The 18,074-nt window shown below is 41.5% G+C and overlaps 1 protein-coding gene across 5 annotated transcripts in view; it reads right to left on the minus strand.

Moving 5' to 3' along the window:
* The window catches only part of TLN2 (talin 2), a 206,220-nt gene that overhangs the window by 59,701 nt on the left and 128,445 nt on the right, over positions 1–18,074 (minus strand). For all 5 annotated transcript variants that reach the window (XM_080395552.1, XM_080395551.1, XM_080395553.1 and 2 more), the window contains 10 exons: positions 17,681–17,809; positions 16,977–17,079; positions 14,256–14,464; positions 13,336–13,455; positions 12,120–12,317; positions 9,859–9,998; positions 5,787–5,880; positions 2,750–2,839; positions 1,490–1,612; positions 70–213 (listed from right to left, as the gene is read on the minus strand). In XM_080395552.1, coding sequence (XP_080251678.1) covers positions 70–213; positions 1,490–1,612; positions 2,750–2,839; positions 5,787–5,880; positions 9,859–9,998; positions 12,120–12,317; positions 13,336–13,455; positions 14,256–14,464; positions 16,977–17,079; positions 17,681–17,809 — 1,350 coding nt within the window. The remainder of the gene's footprint in view (positions 1–69; positions 214–1,489; positions 1,613–2,749; positions 2,840–5,786; positions 5,881–9,858; positions 9,999–12,119; positions 12,318–13,335; positions 13,456–14,255; positions 14,465–16,976; positions 17,080–17,680; positions 17,810–18,074) is intronic.

The raw sequence follows: 18,074 nt of genomic DNA on the forward strand, positions 1-18,074 counted from the left end.
CTTGGTCAAAAATAAAGCCAAGTCACGCGTCCTAACACCGACGGGCTCCTTGCAGTCCTCGGGAATCACCTGTGATGGGCTGCTTGCTGGATCTACCAAATTCTGGCAAGCCATCTGGATTGCTTGATTGGCTCTGGCAAATTGAATGGGGTCAACAAGACCCTGCTGACCAGCCTGACTGTTTGGATCCGAGATGCCAACCAGGTAAGCAGCCTAGAAATGGGAAAAGGAAGAAAACAATCCTAAGAAACAATTCGAAATCTGTCTTGGTTCTTTGATAAGCTTGCAAATGTGACATAGCACATGGGGGTCAGAGATTATCCAGAAATCACACTGTGAAGTACTATTACCACTTTTTTTAGTAGTAAATGCCCAGAATCCTCTGAAACCAAGAAAAATTACCTTTACACTTGTGAAATTTATTTAGGCAAAACAAAACTGTCCATTGTTTAAGTAGGTGGTACCCGGAAACACTTTTCACTTGCATAGCCCATGGAAACAGCTTTAGGGGTCACACACATCAGAGAATTATTTACGGGATTAGCCACAGCTGGAGGCACTGAGGGCTTTCACCAAGCCCCAGCAGAAATCCAACTCACAGCAAACGCACTGCTGCGGAGCGTAGCGCCCAGCAAGCCTGCAGCTGCCGGTCTCACCGCAGCTCAAGATGTCCGATGGCCAAACTTTCTTTTTCAATTAAATAGAAGTTTCATGCCTCTCCACAATGAGGAACTGTCGAGACCGTATCTGAAGATTTCCGGATGAATTTCTATTGCACATACAATTATCTGTCACCTTGATGTGCCAGTAAGGCAACGCAGGGTTAGATGTGGAGGAGATTAAGTCCGTACTGAGACATTCCGTACTTGGGGAAATCAAGAAGTGGTTTCCAGATGCAGAGCATGACCCCCCCAGCCAAATCCTTCACTGAAGAGGCTGGATCAGCTTACAGGAGTTCAAGTCACTCAGTTATCAGATCAGTAAAGCCACAGTGACCGGTTCCAGACTAATTTTTTGTAGTAGCTGAAGAATTTTGGTTATTCAGAAAGTATCTGAACAGCTGAAACAGGTTGCTTATTATTTCAAAAGTCTGAAATTAGTAGTGCTCCTTATGAATTTTTACAAACTAAATCAAATTTGATTAATTCATTTTAACTGCAGCTGGGGTTTGTGCATTTCTCTAGGATGTAATAGTTCAGAGCTTGAGCTGCAAACATTATGCAGCTTTGACATTTGCTTTATCCTCAGAAAGTTTCCTTCTTGATGCCATTTCTCTTCCACATAAAAACATGCCTGTTAGTGCACTCTGCTGCTTCTGCAATGTACAGCAGCGTACGCACAATGTCTGTGGACCTACACAGGGCACGCCACCTAGTACAAAGTCATCATTTGTTTGGCCACAAAGAAACGAATCTCAGATATACCCACCCACATGAGCTTGCTACAAACCCCAAACCACATACTTGCTTTACAGACTTCAGTAGCTTACCTGAGCTGCTGCCTCTGTGAGGCCACAGAGAGCCTTGGATGCAACTCCAACACATTCTCCAAAGACTAAAAGATCCCCAGTTTTTGCATTCTGGGAAATGCCCGCCATTGATTCTCCAAGAACCTCAGAAATTAAAAAACAAAGTTACCTTCCCAATATGCTTCTGGGCCACTCAAAGGCAAGTAATTCCTGGCCTTGAGCCAGTTCTAGCCCACAAATCTCTTTGACTTGGCTTTCAGAAATTTTAGCTAATGACTTCACTGAATTGGGCACATTCCTCTGTGCGGTGTAAGGGGTAAGGCATGCAGATCAACGCTGGATTGACAGTGACAAACATATACACTACTATAGTGCAAATGACTATGAGGATACAGAATTAATGCTCATTATTTTTGCTATCATCCATGAGTCATCACAGCTAGCCTGCCGCTACGTGCATGTCACGGATGGCAGAACATGAGAACCAGTCCCGCAGCTGCTGTGGAGACATCCCGGATCATCTCTGCCCCCAAACTCACTGAAACTCAGTGGAAATAAAACTGCATCTACTCTGCTGGAACCAGCTGAATGTCAGAGTACACACTAATTCCCACACTGTCTCCCACTGAACTGAGTTTATTTTCTTTTAAAATTCAGCATCAGGTGTGACTGCAGTAGAGCATTAGATGCAAGATGACATGCACATCCATTAAGCGCTTTTTCTTTCAGAGGAGGAAGGATCTGAGACAATTCCAACACATCAAATAGTAAGGACACCAAAAGCAAAGCTTCAAAGAAAGACGTATAGCACAGTATGTTTAAAAATAACTTAAGAGACTTCACACAGATTTTCTGATGTGCTGGAATATCTGGGTTGCTCAGATATTTCTCTAAACTGTTTTGCACCAGTATTTCATGGCCAAGCCTCCCGTTTATGCTTTGGGCCATCCTAACATAGCTGCAGTCAAAATATACCGCAGAAGTATGTATGACATGCTGTCTAGCACTGGGTAGAAAAGGAGAGAGGGGGAAACTTTAGCAGTATTGCATACCAGCCACTTAATTAAAAAAATTCTTACTGAGGCAATATGTCTTCTAAGTGACCAAGAACCGAAGTACCTGTAAGGGACCCATCTCAGGCTGAGTTTTATCAAGGAATGCAGCGTGCATTTGAGCCATAAACACTGTACTGCGTTTCTAACATGTTTGATACGCATGTGGAAACTTCCAATAATCAAAATGCACTTTACAATTGGCACAGAAGCGAGAAAAGGGAATTACCTTTGAGTTTTCCATTACACCCTCAATACAATCAAAATATGAGAGATCGCTCACAGGTTCATTTGGGTTATCCAGCATTCCCTTAACTGTCTGAAATAATAAAAGAAACTGATTATTGATGGAGCCTGAAACAGTGAGCTGAGAAGAACACAGACCATCACAACTATCCTGCTCATACCAGTGTAACCTTACAACTGTCTCCAGCAAGCAAACAAAACTACACACTCACTGAGGGCTCGTGTACAGCTGAGCGTGCTACACGTTAAATGCTACCCTATGTCAACTGACCTGTAGTAACCACACATTTGTGTGCTACGAATCTGCTGGAATTATAGGCTACTGCGTTTATCTTGTGTTTGTGGCGAGTGATCTATGGTCAGTTAGCAAAGCTTGGCTGACACGAGCTAATCTGGTTTTCTGTCAGTTGTCAAGAGTCTAATATGCGTTTTCAGTACTGTTTTAATTTTCATAAATAGAATTACAAAAGTGACAGAAAAAACAGCTACCATTTGTTGAGTACTGTCTAGAGACACAAAGGGTTGCCAAACTAAGTGCAAGTCAGCCGCCTGCCTGCCTCTTACTACTGCCAACAGATTCCACCAACACACAAAACTACGTATACCGGGGAGGTTTAATTTCCTTTACTGTGGTGGTTCTGATTCCTGGAAACAACAACATGAAAGTCAGTCACATATTCCTTGAGAAGAACCAATGCACTTATATAACGGAACTTGTAAAAGGCTGTAAAATGCAGCAGACTAATTCTTTTATACGTAAAATATCTGCAATACACCTTTTCCCAAGTTTGGAGGAATACTATTTTCTGCCAAATACCAGGCAGAAAGGACTTTTAATCTTTCTGATGAAAGTGAAATCAGTAAGTATAGAAAGGTAGTATCTAACTTCTGTACCTGACGTTTGCTTTCCACCTGAAGGAAATCTAGGCATGATTTAAAACCCTTAAGACTTTTCTTGTAATGGAACTCCTAACATTAGCATACACCTACAATATTTTTAACAGCTCAGCTATTACTTTTTAAAAGCTATAGTCTAACTGAAAGCCCTATAGCAATTAAGCTGTGAGAACAAGGTGATGCGAAGAAGTTGTCATATCTAGAAAACAATTTCCAGCTGCCCCTCATCTCCTTCTCAGTTCTCACAGACTACTGCAGCAACTCTTCACTGTTGTGCTCCATCTGTATGTCCCAATTTGTAAAGCAAACAGTGTTCCTGCAGCGCCTGCACTGCTACGGAGACAGAAGCCCTCAGAATGTAAGCAAACAGAAGAGCAAAATACAAGCCAGCACAAACTTCTTACTGACATATATTTGCTATTACTCTACCACCTTCATTAATCCTTTCAGCTGAAATTCTGGGCAAGTTTGGCAGCCTCACTGGAGGTCAGACAGTAAGGTCCTCTCGAAGCACAGTTTTCCAGCCTCCAGGGAAGACTGCAGAGCATACTGACAGTCTATCAAATCCAAGCTGAGACACACTTTTTCTGCAGAACCAATACTTAGTACTTTTCAGAAGCCTTGGGAAGACTAGAAAGGGTAGGCAATGAATTGACGAAATGAAGGGAAGAGGTAACAAGTTAATCATTGTAAAGAGAAACTGAAAGTTAAGACTGCTTTCCCCCCAGAATGATCAGGTCACTTTGATGTGAATCTCCAGTCTGGTGACAAGCCTATGTGGTTTTGCCTCCATTTCCCTTTTCTGAGAAATGAATCTAATTCCATACAGCCAGGCTTTTCTCACTAACTGTCCCTCTCAGGCAAGCATATCCTGAAGTTTAAGATGCTGCAGATCCTCCTTCTGCCCTTCCCAGGCTGTGTTCACAAGCCATGCAAGCCATGTCTGGGCACAGAACCCTCTGCAATAGCTTCTTAAGGCTCTTCTGCCCTGCCTTTCTCCCCAGAGCTCTCAGCGTTCTGCGGCTCATCAGCTGGGCATTCCCATCTTTCACATCCCACTCTCCTCCAGATCTCTCCCCATTACCTTTCAGGAAATCCTGAGAAGTGGCGCTTCGGTCCCCTGCTTGCTCCACCCCTGTACTCTGCAGTGGTTTCACGCACCCATTACATTACCGCCCCATTTCCAGTTTTCTCTACTATTTGGACCTGCTGCTGCTGCTGCTAACCAGGGCGAGAACACTTCTAAGCTCAAGAAGCTCAGAATTCGGAAATACAAAGCAGCTCCTAGGCAAACTCCTAGCAATATTTTGGGATGACGACTGTGGACTTGCCTATTAAAAAAGCTCATGATATCCTGAAAAGCACTGCAATGATGTTTGTATCCTTTTGATACCGAGGGGCAGAAATAAAAAGCTCGAAGGTGTGTTACGCTCCCTGCACAGGTCAGTCATCCCTTGATGCTCTGACCATGACAACAAATGTTTAGTTTAATTAAGAAGAGGCCATTTCCTACTATTGTGCACAGCTGTGTCTGTGGTCAGGGCACAACCTCAGAATTAGGTCTTTCACCTGACCTGCTACCCACTGTTTGGCCAGCCAAGCATTTCACTCATGAACAAGAACATACCTTGCAAAACCCTGTATTGACACACATGTCACATCAGCTTGGCTGTGACAAAGCAGATATAAGGCATGAAAAATCTATGTTAAGAAATGGCAGGGTAAAAGATGGTGAATGTCATCCTAAAGTGGGATGTCAGTAATAACACTCTATAAGCAGAAAAATCAAGATACTGCAGCTCCCCCCAGTGCACTGCTCATAGTGGGAATATCCATCCTGTCATGACTCTTCCTTGATTCACAGTAAGTACGAATAATAAAGAATAAACTGTATCTTTTGGAGGGCAGGGAAGAGGAGATGGGGACAGGGCAGCAAATTTAATTCTGGCCAAAACTACAAGATGTTCACAGAGGTTCTAGGCTTACGTTGTATGCAACTAAAACCCTTGCCAGAGATATCAAGTGAGAAGACAGTGACAGAAGCTAATTGGACAAAACCCCCAAAGGAAACAAACATTTGGGGCCCATTTTTATTCATAAGAACTTTTGAAATGCAGTAATACCTCTAGTTCTCTGAGTGCATTATCACATTCCTTCTGCCCGGGAGCTTGCTGGGTGCACAGCGTGATGAGCTGGTTTATACTCTCAGTCACAGCTCTAGGGAGAGTGGAGGAAAAAAAAAAGGTATATTTAAAAGTGAAACTATTCCTTTTATTAAAACTTTTGTTTCATTAACCACACACTGTGTAAAGACTTAAAACTTTGATGTTCTACTACATGTTTTCTTTTCAGTGTTTGGGGATTAACTGTATGTTACACAGTTCAGCTCTGTTTATCTCTTCTTTAACAAGCTTCATGGGAGCAAAACCATTCCTGTTAAAGCATTTTGAGAGTGATCCACTCCCGAAAAATCTACCCTTTCAGTGCAAACAACTGAGAAGCTAGTCCAGAAGAAACAGAAGCTTCACCTCACAGCAACAAGCGTATTGGCACCTGTGGCGAGGCTGTGGCTGCAGGGGTGGCCCAGCTGGCTCCAGACCGCTCCAGCAGACCTGCTGTGGGACACAGCTGAGCCCAGCAGCTGAGCTGGGGGCACCTCTGGGAAAACATCCCTAGGAAAAGCTGCAGCACCACACAGCAGCGGGCCAAGGCCAACCTGCTACTAGTACAGTGATGTAACTTGGTTGCTAGAAGGTATTTTAGCGCTTCTCTAGGTCTGAGATTGACTGAATCATTTCTCAACTAGCGCAGCAGAAGTCTTAAAAGACACAGAAACAAGTGCCTAGTAAGTCAAAACATTTTTAAATGTAAAGTAATATTATATAGCCTTTGCTAGCGGTCTTGTGTCTAGTCTGGCATACTGTATTACACACCCCCACGCATATACTCCTGCTATATATTTCTACAGTCTGTTATCGAGTTGATTTTTTTCCTCATTAACTAATCACTGATATTCTCTGAGTCAACGTGCATCAGCTCCCTTAGGTTTAGATCCACAGAGAACAAGACATTTTTGCATTACGTTTCTATGGGACTTCACAGCCCTGGTGCATGCAAACGCAGGCTGGCAGATCCAGCCACTATTCGTGACTGATACAGTCACTACTCGTGCTCTGACATTATGCAAAATTCATTATAACTACATTCATTTTAGACTAAATGGCTAACTACCCAGGAAAGTAGCTTCTAGAAGAAGAGGCCTTGCAGGAGAAAGAAGTCTGCTGTTCACTGTTATTAATCAAAGATAATTTTTCTATAGCTAGGCATGTTGTCACCAATTTGCAAAACTTTAGCTTGTATGGTGACATTACAGCAGAACAAAGGTTTTTGTGTTGTTTCTCACGGCAAATTAGAAACTGAGTGAAATTGGAGTGCATGGAGAATGTGCTTTCCTCTGGCCTTGAAAGCTCTGCATAGCATTTGGATTATTTTCTCTTTAAGAAAACTGGCACTTCCTAACATGATTGGTACTATCAATAACATGGTTGCCTAGATGGACGGTATTGTACTGTTACAAAAGGCAACAGAATGTGCTTATTACATATTATTACACATACACCAGGTTTTGTGTTTAGTTCCAGGGCAAAAAGAATGGAAACTAGTAGTATTTGTTTAACTAAGATTCCTACCCTTTTCAGGAGCATTGGTGTCACTGTGGAGCCATTTTCCCCAACTTCCTCTGCCTTCTAGGACTGTCACATATGTACGTCTTGTGTCCTGTCTGGCATACTGTATTAAACACATGGAGTCCTGCTATATATTTACGTAGTCTGTTATCAAGTTGGGTTTTTTCTTTAACTAATCCTTGATGTGCTCCGACTCAATGTGTGGGTGTATGTACAAGTATTTTTACAATTATTATCTAACTCTGAAAAAGAACACACACGGCTTCACCAACATAACGTCAATGCAGACGATGGGCTCTCCACCTCCTGAACAGCAGTGACTTCTATGCATCAGAAAAATGTTGCACACAGACATATGAAGAGATGGCAAAAATAGAAGTTTAATAGAAGTTTAATTTAATTAATTCCCAGAGATACTTCAGGCAAAAAATACCTTGTCTGCTGTTGATTTTAATCTAAGTGAGCACTTGGAGAATATCAGTGATTAAAGACAAACCTCCAAACCTGATAATAGATTAGAATTGTCAGCTTTGTAAAGAATGCAGTGAGGTCTCAAGAATATCATCACTATACAGCAAGTACTTGTATCTGGGAATACACCCGATGTACAAGCATTACTTTTAAAACTATTTGGAAGCAGAACCAGGTAGGCGGCCCCTCAAACATCAACCCCAGAGTGGAAGAGGGCTAGGGCTCTAAAAGCCACATTTGTTTTCATCAAATACAGCACATGAACACTTGCATCCTTCCTGCAGGGAACTCAGCCACTGCTGCAGTCCTATGAGTCGGTCAGAGCAAATCAAGAAAAATGCTCCCCAAGGAGGCCAAAGGTACTGAAAAGTTGGAGTGTCTATTATAGCTGGAACAAAGGGGGAAGAAAGGAAAGAAAATACAAGAAGATTAATTGCAGAACTGTGGAAGATGAAAGAAAAATGAGAAGATAAGCCACCCTATGTAGGGGAAGCAAGGGACGCTGTGACTTTTTTTATTTTCACGAGAACAGAGAAAGTAAAAATACTTGACCCTGACCATATGATAGGAGGGAAAGAGAACAGAGCCCTGGCAAGCTTGTCACGAGCAGCCACGGAGGATTCGAGAAGGGAAATTTCCTTAGCACTCTTCATGGTAATCTGATGTCTATGTAAAATCATGTAGACACACATACACATGCCAACAGCATGGCAAAATCGAACGTCTAAAGGCTCTACACGGCTTGTCTCCCTTGGTTTATTAAAAGTTTCTACAGAGGGAAGACCAGCCTGGCAGAAACTAACACCTAACTGGGCTTCACTGGGGACACTTAACTTCCTCAGCAGGCCGACCGGGAATGCTCCAAGCCTAAAGCAGAAACCTGCAGCAGCCCGATGCGGCGGCAATAACACCAGCTCATGCAACTTCTTCACTTTTAACCAGTGCGCCTGGGTTACCTATTATTTTCCTAGAAGCTACTTACTTCTGGGGAGACAAGATGATGTCAGAATATGTTTCTTATTTTTTTAAACAAATATGACAAAGAAAAGTAGCATAAGTGCTTTAAGAAATCCTTTATTAAAGGACTGGATTTAATTTTTAAAAATAAAGTTATTGCTATTAGAAAGGGATGATTCCAAGGTCCAGGACAAACACCAACTAAATTATCCCCAAGCAAGTAACAGTCTCCACTTACTCACTTCCTCTCTAGGCAAATCTTTGTGGGTGCAAACATTTTGTAAGACAATATTATAAGTCACATCCACACAATCTAAGATGTTCACCCAGTTTAATGTAGACATTTCTAGGCGTGACGTCTATCCTTCCGCAGTCCCCCTTCCAGTTTGATATTTGAACATTCCATTTACAAACTTAGATAACAGAATAACAAGTTAATTAGAGGGAAAAAATTGTGAAAAAGATCTGACAAAGCGAAGGAGAAACAATTACTCAGTCAAACACTGAAGTGCAGTGTTATTTTTCGCATAAACACAGAGCACCTGTGACTGAGAACCAGCGTCCAGAAGATGAAATTCAGGGCATGGCTGAGTCCTTGAAGTAAGGGTATCTTCCACCAAGTAAACACAGCATCTAACCCCTTCCAGCGTTCTTGACCACACACACATACACACTGTTAGTGACAGGCAGCCACAACATGATCTTTAAGCACATTCTACGGAAGAACATTATTCAGTGTCTTTTCTTTGCCAGGGATGGAGAGGCTTACTGTTATCTACTGCCTTGTCAGAACACATATGGTAAAAAAACCCCAAAACTGTACGTAAAACATACTAGTTCACTTAAAAAAACAGGCCAACTCTTCAACTCTGGTTTTTATTTCCACCAAGGGTAACAAGTTATGTCAGTTAAGGAATTACTCCAAAATAAGCAGTTTTCCTCCAGCCTACTTTAATTTAAATAGAACTGCAGTTTCCAACCACTCAGCTGTCAACAGCAGAAGGATATATGAACACATTTTAAATATCACAGAGAAAGGCAAGTATCTTAGGAAAACCTAAAGCGAGCAACACATCCTTACCTTGCTGCTGCTGCTAAGAGATTCTTGGCATTGGGAGCTCCAGGATCAACAGAGAGAGACTTGGCAGCTAGTAACAGCTTGCTGGAAGCCATAGAGATGCTCTTGAGGTTACCTATTACTTGAATCTGGTCCTCTTTAGTCTGGAAAGCCACAGCAGCATAACATTAAGTGCAGAGTTTGCGATAAAGAGTGTGCTAAAACCACACTTGGAAACACACTGTGTTTATCCACCTGAAACCACTGACACACAGGGCACCACAGCCTGGAGAAGGACATGGACCAGAGCCTCTGCTCACCCGGACAGGTGCCTCTAGCTTCACTTACATAACAGAAAAAGAAACCCATATGACAAATAGCTCGGTTTCTAACAATGGCAGTATTCACAAATGAGCAACGGAGAAACTTTACTACTTGTTGAACAATGCTTCTGTTGTCAAGACTCTCATGCGTCTCTGCCTGGCACAACTGATCCACATTATTCAGTCTGTGTACACACTGTATTCTAGCATCCTCTGTGTAACCCACTGGCTCTCCAGCATCCAACTGGTATTACTCACACAGAGAGATCCCTCCAGAAGGTTCTCTATCCCAAGAAGATACATTTCTATAAGGCTGCTTTGATAAACATTCTGACTTGGATGTTCTATTAACTTTGAAGCCATTGCTTGAAAGGAAAAAACTAAGTACACATAAATGACAGGGAACTCCTGCATCACCACAGCAAATAGCTGAGGCTACTTTTTTTTTCTGTCAGTGATCAGTAGAAGTGAATCCATTCTAACAGTCTGTTCAGGGTTTTACGCACAAAGGTTGCACATTACTCAGCTGATGTGAATAGCTTTTACGTTCTGCTTCCTGTGTACCCCAACATTTTACTGGGCATCCAAAATACCTGATATTCCTTCTGATCAGGCCAAATAACTAGACACAAACAGAAGGGCACTCTCTTTTCAAAGATCAGCAATTAATAATTAAGGTTAACCAATGCTGATAAGGTGCTTATCATCCCCTCTGTCAGGATAAGCAAATCTCCAAGGGCCAGAAGGTCATCAGCAGCTGAAATTCTCTTTTCAAGTAGCTATTTGTAGCATAATTTTGACCTTTACCTTCACTGAATTTCCTCAGACAAAACATTCTAAAAGTCAATGAGGCCCACGGCTAAAAAGATAGTAAGGTACATAACCCCTGCTCAGTTTCAGAGAATCAGCTGATATTTAGTGTCTAACTCACTTCATGCATCTGGAACCCGAATGATTAAATTTTGATGGAGAATAATCAGCAGTCATTGTTCAATCTTCTCTACTTGGCTATATCTTGCAAAACATCTGGTCTATGGAGACACTTCATAAATGACTTCAGAAGACTTGCACGCTCAAGGCTTTCTGGCAATCACTTCTTAGGTTTGCATGTTCCTCCTACTAACTAGGGCAAAACAGTTTGCAGATTCTTTTTTCTGCAGGTCCTCTCCTGGTACATGATTCTTTTTTATGTGCTGACATTTGTTATGCTAGATCACCTCCAAATGACCAATTAGTGTAATTCAGGACACCTAAACCCAGTAAGGTAAAATGAAGGAGATGTCTCCAACTTCAAGTGAGTACCTAGACAACTAGGAATAAGCCAGGTAATATGTGACAGCATTCCTGATTGTTACAGAGTTCATCAGAACAGAACTCTGCCAGATTTTAAATCACTAAACAGAAGTCTAAGTGCTTGCTGTCAGATCCATGGCATTTTAGCCAGCCCTTCTCAAATGCTTGCTCTTCTCTGTAGCAAGTCCACAGCAGCACGCACCATAGAGCAGTATCAATGAATCTTTTCCTCCCTCTACTTAAAGCACTTGAAAATTAGCAGGGGAAGTTGCTAAAATTTGCACAGTGTTCACATAAATTATGCTCCATGGTAGTTCTACCGAAATAAAACCCTTTCCATAAGCTTTGAAGTGTTCAGCACACCTTTGTACCTTCAGATACACAGCTCAAGTCAGTGAACAGCCCAAACTAGACAGAGGAGTACGAAGTCATTTTTCTGTCTGGGTACAGGAAGAAATACCAGTATCCTGCATAAAATGCAAATGCTGAGTTGACTTCACTCCAGATAACCAGTTATGGAAGACTGCTTCATAACAAATACCACCCGTCATATTCGGATAGGTTCACACTAGCACATTGTACCGCACTACAAGAAAACCAAGATACTGCACTGCAAGATACTGCGCCCAAGATAATCCTTGGTCCCAATTAGCAAGATAAAGAACTTACTTGTGCTTGGCCAGCCATTTCAATACCAGCATCAAGAAATTCATCAAAATCATCACTGAATTTTCCAGAGGCTGCAGCCAGTTCCCCACTTTGGCCCCGTGTTGCATGGACGACTTCTCCTGCTGACTGATTCAGGTCTGCTGCTGCCTGATTCAGCTCACTCTGAGCTTCTTGAAATGACTTAGAACTCGGAGGTAGCTGTAAGAGACCAAGCACCGCGTTTTATCATCTGTCACGTCACACCAGCCCTTCATGACTGGAAGGTTCAACACAATTCAGTAGTGAGCTTTACATGCCAGCTAGAATGGAGTACTGCAACCGGGCTGCTAGTGATCTGGTTCTGAATGCAGAATAGTCCAACTACAGGACAGTTATCAACCAGAAATCTATACAACCACCTTAGTCCTGCTGTCTCTTTCAAGGGACCTACAAGCACATAAGCCTTTCAAGGGGCAGAGATGACGATCGCTGTTTTATGGTTCAACTACAAAATTTGAAGAGACGAACTAAGCGGCAAAGTTGGAGAATTTTGGTCTCCAAGTCATCAGTCACTTCCACAAACAAGCTTTCCAGAGTGCCACACAAGTACCGGCAGCTCTTCATGACGACTCTAAACTCCTGATGTGGTTTTACCAAAAGGCATTGCATAAACATATCAAAATACAATTCCTCCTTCATTCACAGGGTAGCAGGATCACTGGTAGGTACAACCCCCCCCCCCCCATTCAAATCATATAGCTGCCCAGCAAATTACCAGTGCATGAAGGGTGTTTGGTTTTGACATGGATGCAGTTAAACAGAAATAAAACAACTCTTCTCCTTACACAAAATGACCATAGATGCATCAAACTTTGACTGACCACACTGCTCCTTAAACTGATCAATTCTAGGTGGGAGATGGATTATAATTTCCTAATTTTCATATTCTTCAAAATGTTAAGTCAGAGTTGGCATTTTCAAAACAACAAACCAATGGTGATGTATGACAACAACTTTAATATTGCCTTCACCAGCAACAGCCACATCTCACCTTTCCCATAAACCAGAAGACCAGCATTTCAGCTAAAGCAGCCACTACTTACAGTTGCATAAACTTACAGAAACTTGTATGAACTACACCTAGGGCACATTTACTAAATGATCATTTGTTACATGGGGAACCCAGATGGGCTTTTCAGTTCTCAAAAATTTATTTCTATGTTAAAAGACATCTTACCGAATCAACAAGGAGCTTCTTGCTAGATTCCCCAATACTCTTCAAGGCCACATCCACATCCTTTTGTCCAGGCAGACAATTCACGCAGTTATTCAAGGAGTGAGACACTGCTTTTGCCACCTGCAACACATAAGTAAACACATCCACACAGAGAAAGGCTTCAGTGGTCATTCAGCGGAGGCACATTCTATAGCCGGCGTTTCCTACATTCCGATTCTAACAGGACCCTTTTTGAGGCTTGCAACTTTCTTGCTTTGCTCACCTGCAGTCTGGCAGTAATTATTTATGCTCAGCCCTCTGACAGGATCATGTTGGCAGGGCAGCTCCACAGCTGCACCTGGCGCCTGGGGTAAATGCTGCAGCACAGCAGGTAAGGGAATGCCCCTGGAGTTAACCATATACTAATCACAGAAACCCTTTGCATGCTACTTTTTCCAAAGTCCTGAGTAAAACAAATATCTCCTTTTAAGAAATTACTTAAAATACAGGCCAATTACAGAACTTTTTGAACCAGTAAAAAAGGTGCCTATTACTCCCTAAAGTCTTCACAGGCTGTGGTGCCATGTGTAGAAAAGACGCATTCACTCTGTGAATGTAACCTGAATACAGGTCCTTCACCTGAGAATGAGCATTTTAACAGCTGTTTCATTTTTGCAGTCAAGTAGCCTACTTAAATGTTGTTAACTGCATCTTTGTATAAGTTTATTTTTCTAAAAGATGCCTAAAATATCATACGTCGCACCATCTGCACGGCTTAACATAAGTGTGATGTTACTACCTGAGAGCTGCTGGAAGGAACAGAAAGCTGACACTCCTTGTAGCCTTATTTTCTGTTCTTCTCTCTCATTACTGAATGCTGTGTTCTAAGTAATTTCACTGGGTGTTTGACAGTTCATGTAGCTGCTCAAGTCCCAACTTACCTGGGCTAATCTCTGCTGACTGTCTGCATCCCCTGGTGCAGCCAGGGCCTGCTTTGCCTCCTGAATAAGCATAGCAGAGCCTTCCATGACATCCCTTGCTGAATCCAACATGGCATGTGCTGCCACAGGGTCGGTAGTAGATGCTGCAACCCCTCGTGCTGCCTGAGCCAAAGTCTTCAAAGCCTGAGCAGTTTCTCTGGCTGCCACTCCTATGTTCAGATTTAATCAAGGACTCTATTAGTACCCTTAAAGATTATCTTTGTATTTTATAACAGATGAATTCACAGGTAATGATCCCATTGCAAAACAACACTGCAAATTCAGTTTTAAAGGAAGTCTTCAAAGACAAGCACATTTGAAATATACAGCATCTTTTGCCTAGAGAAATGCCTGTAGGGCAGCCATAAAGCAAAAATTGTACCCCAAAAAACACATTCCAGGCACAGCTCTACATCAGTGACTAAACCTTAGTGAAGCACTGAAAAAGAAGAAAATCTAAAACCTGAAAATGAGGAAAACCTCATACTCTAACCTATGGGGGAAAGTGATTGTCTGCAAGAACGGTGTACATGACTTAGAGCCACAGCATCTCTGCCACTTCTGAAAACGCAACTTTGTTTTTTTTAGAGAGCAAACAGAGAAACAGTAAGTTCGAGCAATTAAAAGCATAAAGAGAGATCACTAAGGATGATACAACTTGATATAACCTAACGTCACTTTTGAGTACAAGCACAAACTGAATGAAGTCACAAAGAGGAAGGACATCACGAAATTAGTTTCTGGCCAACGTTATAAGACATTCATCAGCTCTAGCACGAAGGCATACGACTGTATGAATAATGGTCCCACATTCTTCTATTTTGGGAATTTAATTCAGCCCTTAATGAAAACCAATATAAAACAGTCTTCTAAAAGGCCTTAATTTGCACATAGTCTAGTCAACAACATATGCAATTAATGTAGGTGGCATATTTTGAGTGATAAATCACTACTCCTACCAAAAGAAAGCTACAGCAAAGGTTCACATTTGCTGTACAAGAGCTCTTGGTTATCCATATCTAGGCATTAAAAATAATTAGAACGTTCTAACATACCTATTGGAAATGTTCACAAAGCTGGTACATCACAACCAAATACAACCCACAAAGTAGCCCTGTTGGCAATTTAACACCAGTGCCTCTTGACATTTTCTCTTCCTATCAACTCAACGTTTTTAAATGCAGAAACTTTAGAAGGTAATGAAAAGCAAGTGATATTATATGTCAAACTACAGCCAGGCTAGGCAGAGAAACAGTACTGCCTACGCTGCCGTTATCACTTTTCTATTTGACAAACCACAGATTGCTTTTTACATTCTTAATGTAAAGAAAATTTCAGGGAAAATACCCACACGTTTTGTTCCCTTTATTTAGAATACCAGTAAGCATCTTTTACATTTGACTTAATTTATCACACCACCACTAAACAAAAAGGTCTGATTGTTATGCTTTCAGCTCGGTGCTCCTTTTACCCACTACAGTGACTTTCAGTATAAAAAGAAAAGAAACCTACTGTGACAGCTGCAGACAAGAGGGAATTATTAAACAGTGAATATAAACTGTAAAAAACTTCTATCACAGAGAAACAGCAGAATGTCATAACACCTGCAAACACTTGGTGGTTGCTTGAGCACACCACAGTTAACAGCGTAACAAGACAGTGTGAGATAGGAAATAGTTACATGAACTTTGGAAAGGAACTCATTGCTTTGTAGGATTTCCCAACCAAACAGCTCTTACAGCCTGATGTTAAGAGAGCTACTAGATTGAGTTATTCGGTATCAGCTGCAAAGTATCCGTATTCCTTTGCCAGATACCCAGTGCTAACTTCTGCACAACTATGTGATAGAAATGTGAGCCATCTTCATGCAAGTACACCTGCTTCAAATGAAAGTAAGTTAGTTATGTAGCCCTGATGCAATTACATCCAATTACGTGGTAATTGCCATAATGGATTTCATCAGCAATATTTAAAAAAAACCTACAGTAGCATTTGCATCAACAGCTTTTGTTCCTTACAGAAATAAGGAGAGAGAACATTTTACCACCTAAGAGTAAACCTTTTTTCCCTCCTGCAAGGAGCTTTTTCCTTATTAAGGTGTTCCTGGTTTCTAGAAGTATAGGTACAAAAACAAACTGCAGAATCTGTGTGCCCACATTCTCTGTTGGCTTTAACTCAAACTACACAAATGTGATCAATGAGTCAGAAATTACATTATACATGCAAACTGGTAACATTTAGTAAGAGATGCAGTTTTAAACGTCACCAAGCTATCCTGAGTATGTTTGCATCCTGTGCTTCAAAAAATATCCAGACTCTTATAACCTTCTGAAAGGATACAGCAACGTTTCCAGTGGCATTGACCTTTCAGTTGCATTACATTTTAGTTCCCTCCTTCACAGAGTTCCAGTGGCGTGTATTTACAAAAACAACAGATGTTTCAATCTACTCTGATTATATACAGACACGCAGCACATTGCAACACTATTCTTCTACGAAGCACATTATTTACACCAGCAATTCCCAGGAAGCTGCCACAATTCACTATCACCAAAAGAACCCCCCCACCCAAAACCAAAAGTAGTAATGGCTTGGTTTAAGTAATCTATAATAAGAAAACCTTCTATCAAGTATTTTACGGAAAGCAGAGGTTTTGCAGACACGTTATGAATAAAACACTACCTGTGTAGTGCTCGTTGCCTTGAGCAGCACAAGTTAACAGCTGGGCCATTGATGAACCGACTGCTTTGGATGTGCTTCCCAGGTCCTGAGTGCATTTCTCAAGCTGTGAAAAATTGCAAAGGACAAAATTCTTTAAGTTCAACTAAAACATGCTTTTTTTTAAAAGTAATATTAAAAATTTCCTCATTCCACAGAAACCAATCTTTTATCTCAGCTACTGAACACGCACACAGTATCTCTGAAACCTGACTAGCATGTTTTCCCCGTCCATGATGAAATAAATTAACATATTAAGTAACAAAACTATTTTATAATTAGTAATGGAAATCATTACCTTCATCTGAGGAGAAGGGGGATTTTGCCAAATAAAACATTTCACTTTCTAAGCCTACCAGGACTGGTAGCCTTAGAACTATTGAGTTCTCATCTTTGTCGCTATTGAAAAGAAATTATTTGCGACAAGAAATGAGTGAAACATTGCTGCTGCTAATTTGTACAACAGAGTCCCTACAGTCCTATGAGTAATTCTGCTACAGAACATGCTTCTGCTGTAGCAGGAATATATATTCTTTTTAAGCGAATTAGTGCAAAATCCTGTCAGTATCACCATTATCCAAAGCCTCATGACTTGTTTTGACTCTAGTATTTAAATTTAACAGCTAACTTTGTTTGTTTTTAAATGAAGAACATTCTTCCTCAATTACAGTTTCTCCTGGCAGAGGTTTTAACTGTCCATCCACAGCTGCCATCTTCGCATCTTGCAGTTCATTTTTGAGAGTCTGGACTGTATTCAGAGCAGAGTCAATTTCCATCGGGCCACACGCTTCATGAGCCTATTCAGAGATCAGATCAACAGCACTGTCAGCAGCTGTAAGCCACCACCAGAAAGAGTAAATGCTTCAGATATAACCTCCCCCTCCCAAATTATTGCTCTCATGACTTTAGAGGTCACTGTGGGCACTTTGTTCTACATCACAGCTTCCAAACTCCCGCACAGTATTCCTAGCTTGTGAAGAGAACAACACACAGTTAAGAGACACCAGGGGAAAGAGACACAGCTGGCTTGTGTACACATCACCTTCCCACTGGCCACTCCAT

The sequence above is a fragment of the Falco punctatus genome, assembly GCF_963210335.1.
Source record: "Falco punctatus genome assembly, chromosome: 7".
NCBI classification, from domain to species: domain Eukaryota; kingdom Metazoa; phylum Chordata; class Aves; order Falconiformes; family Falconidae; genus Falco; species Falco punctatus.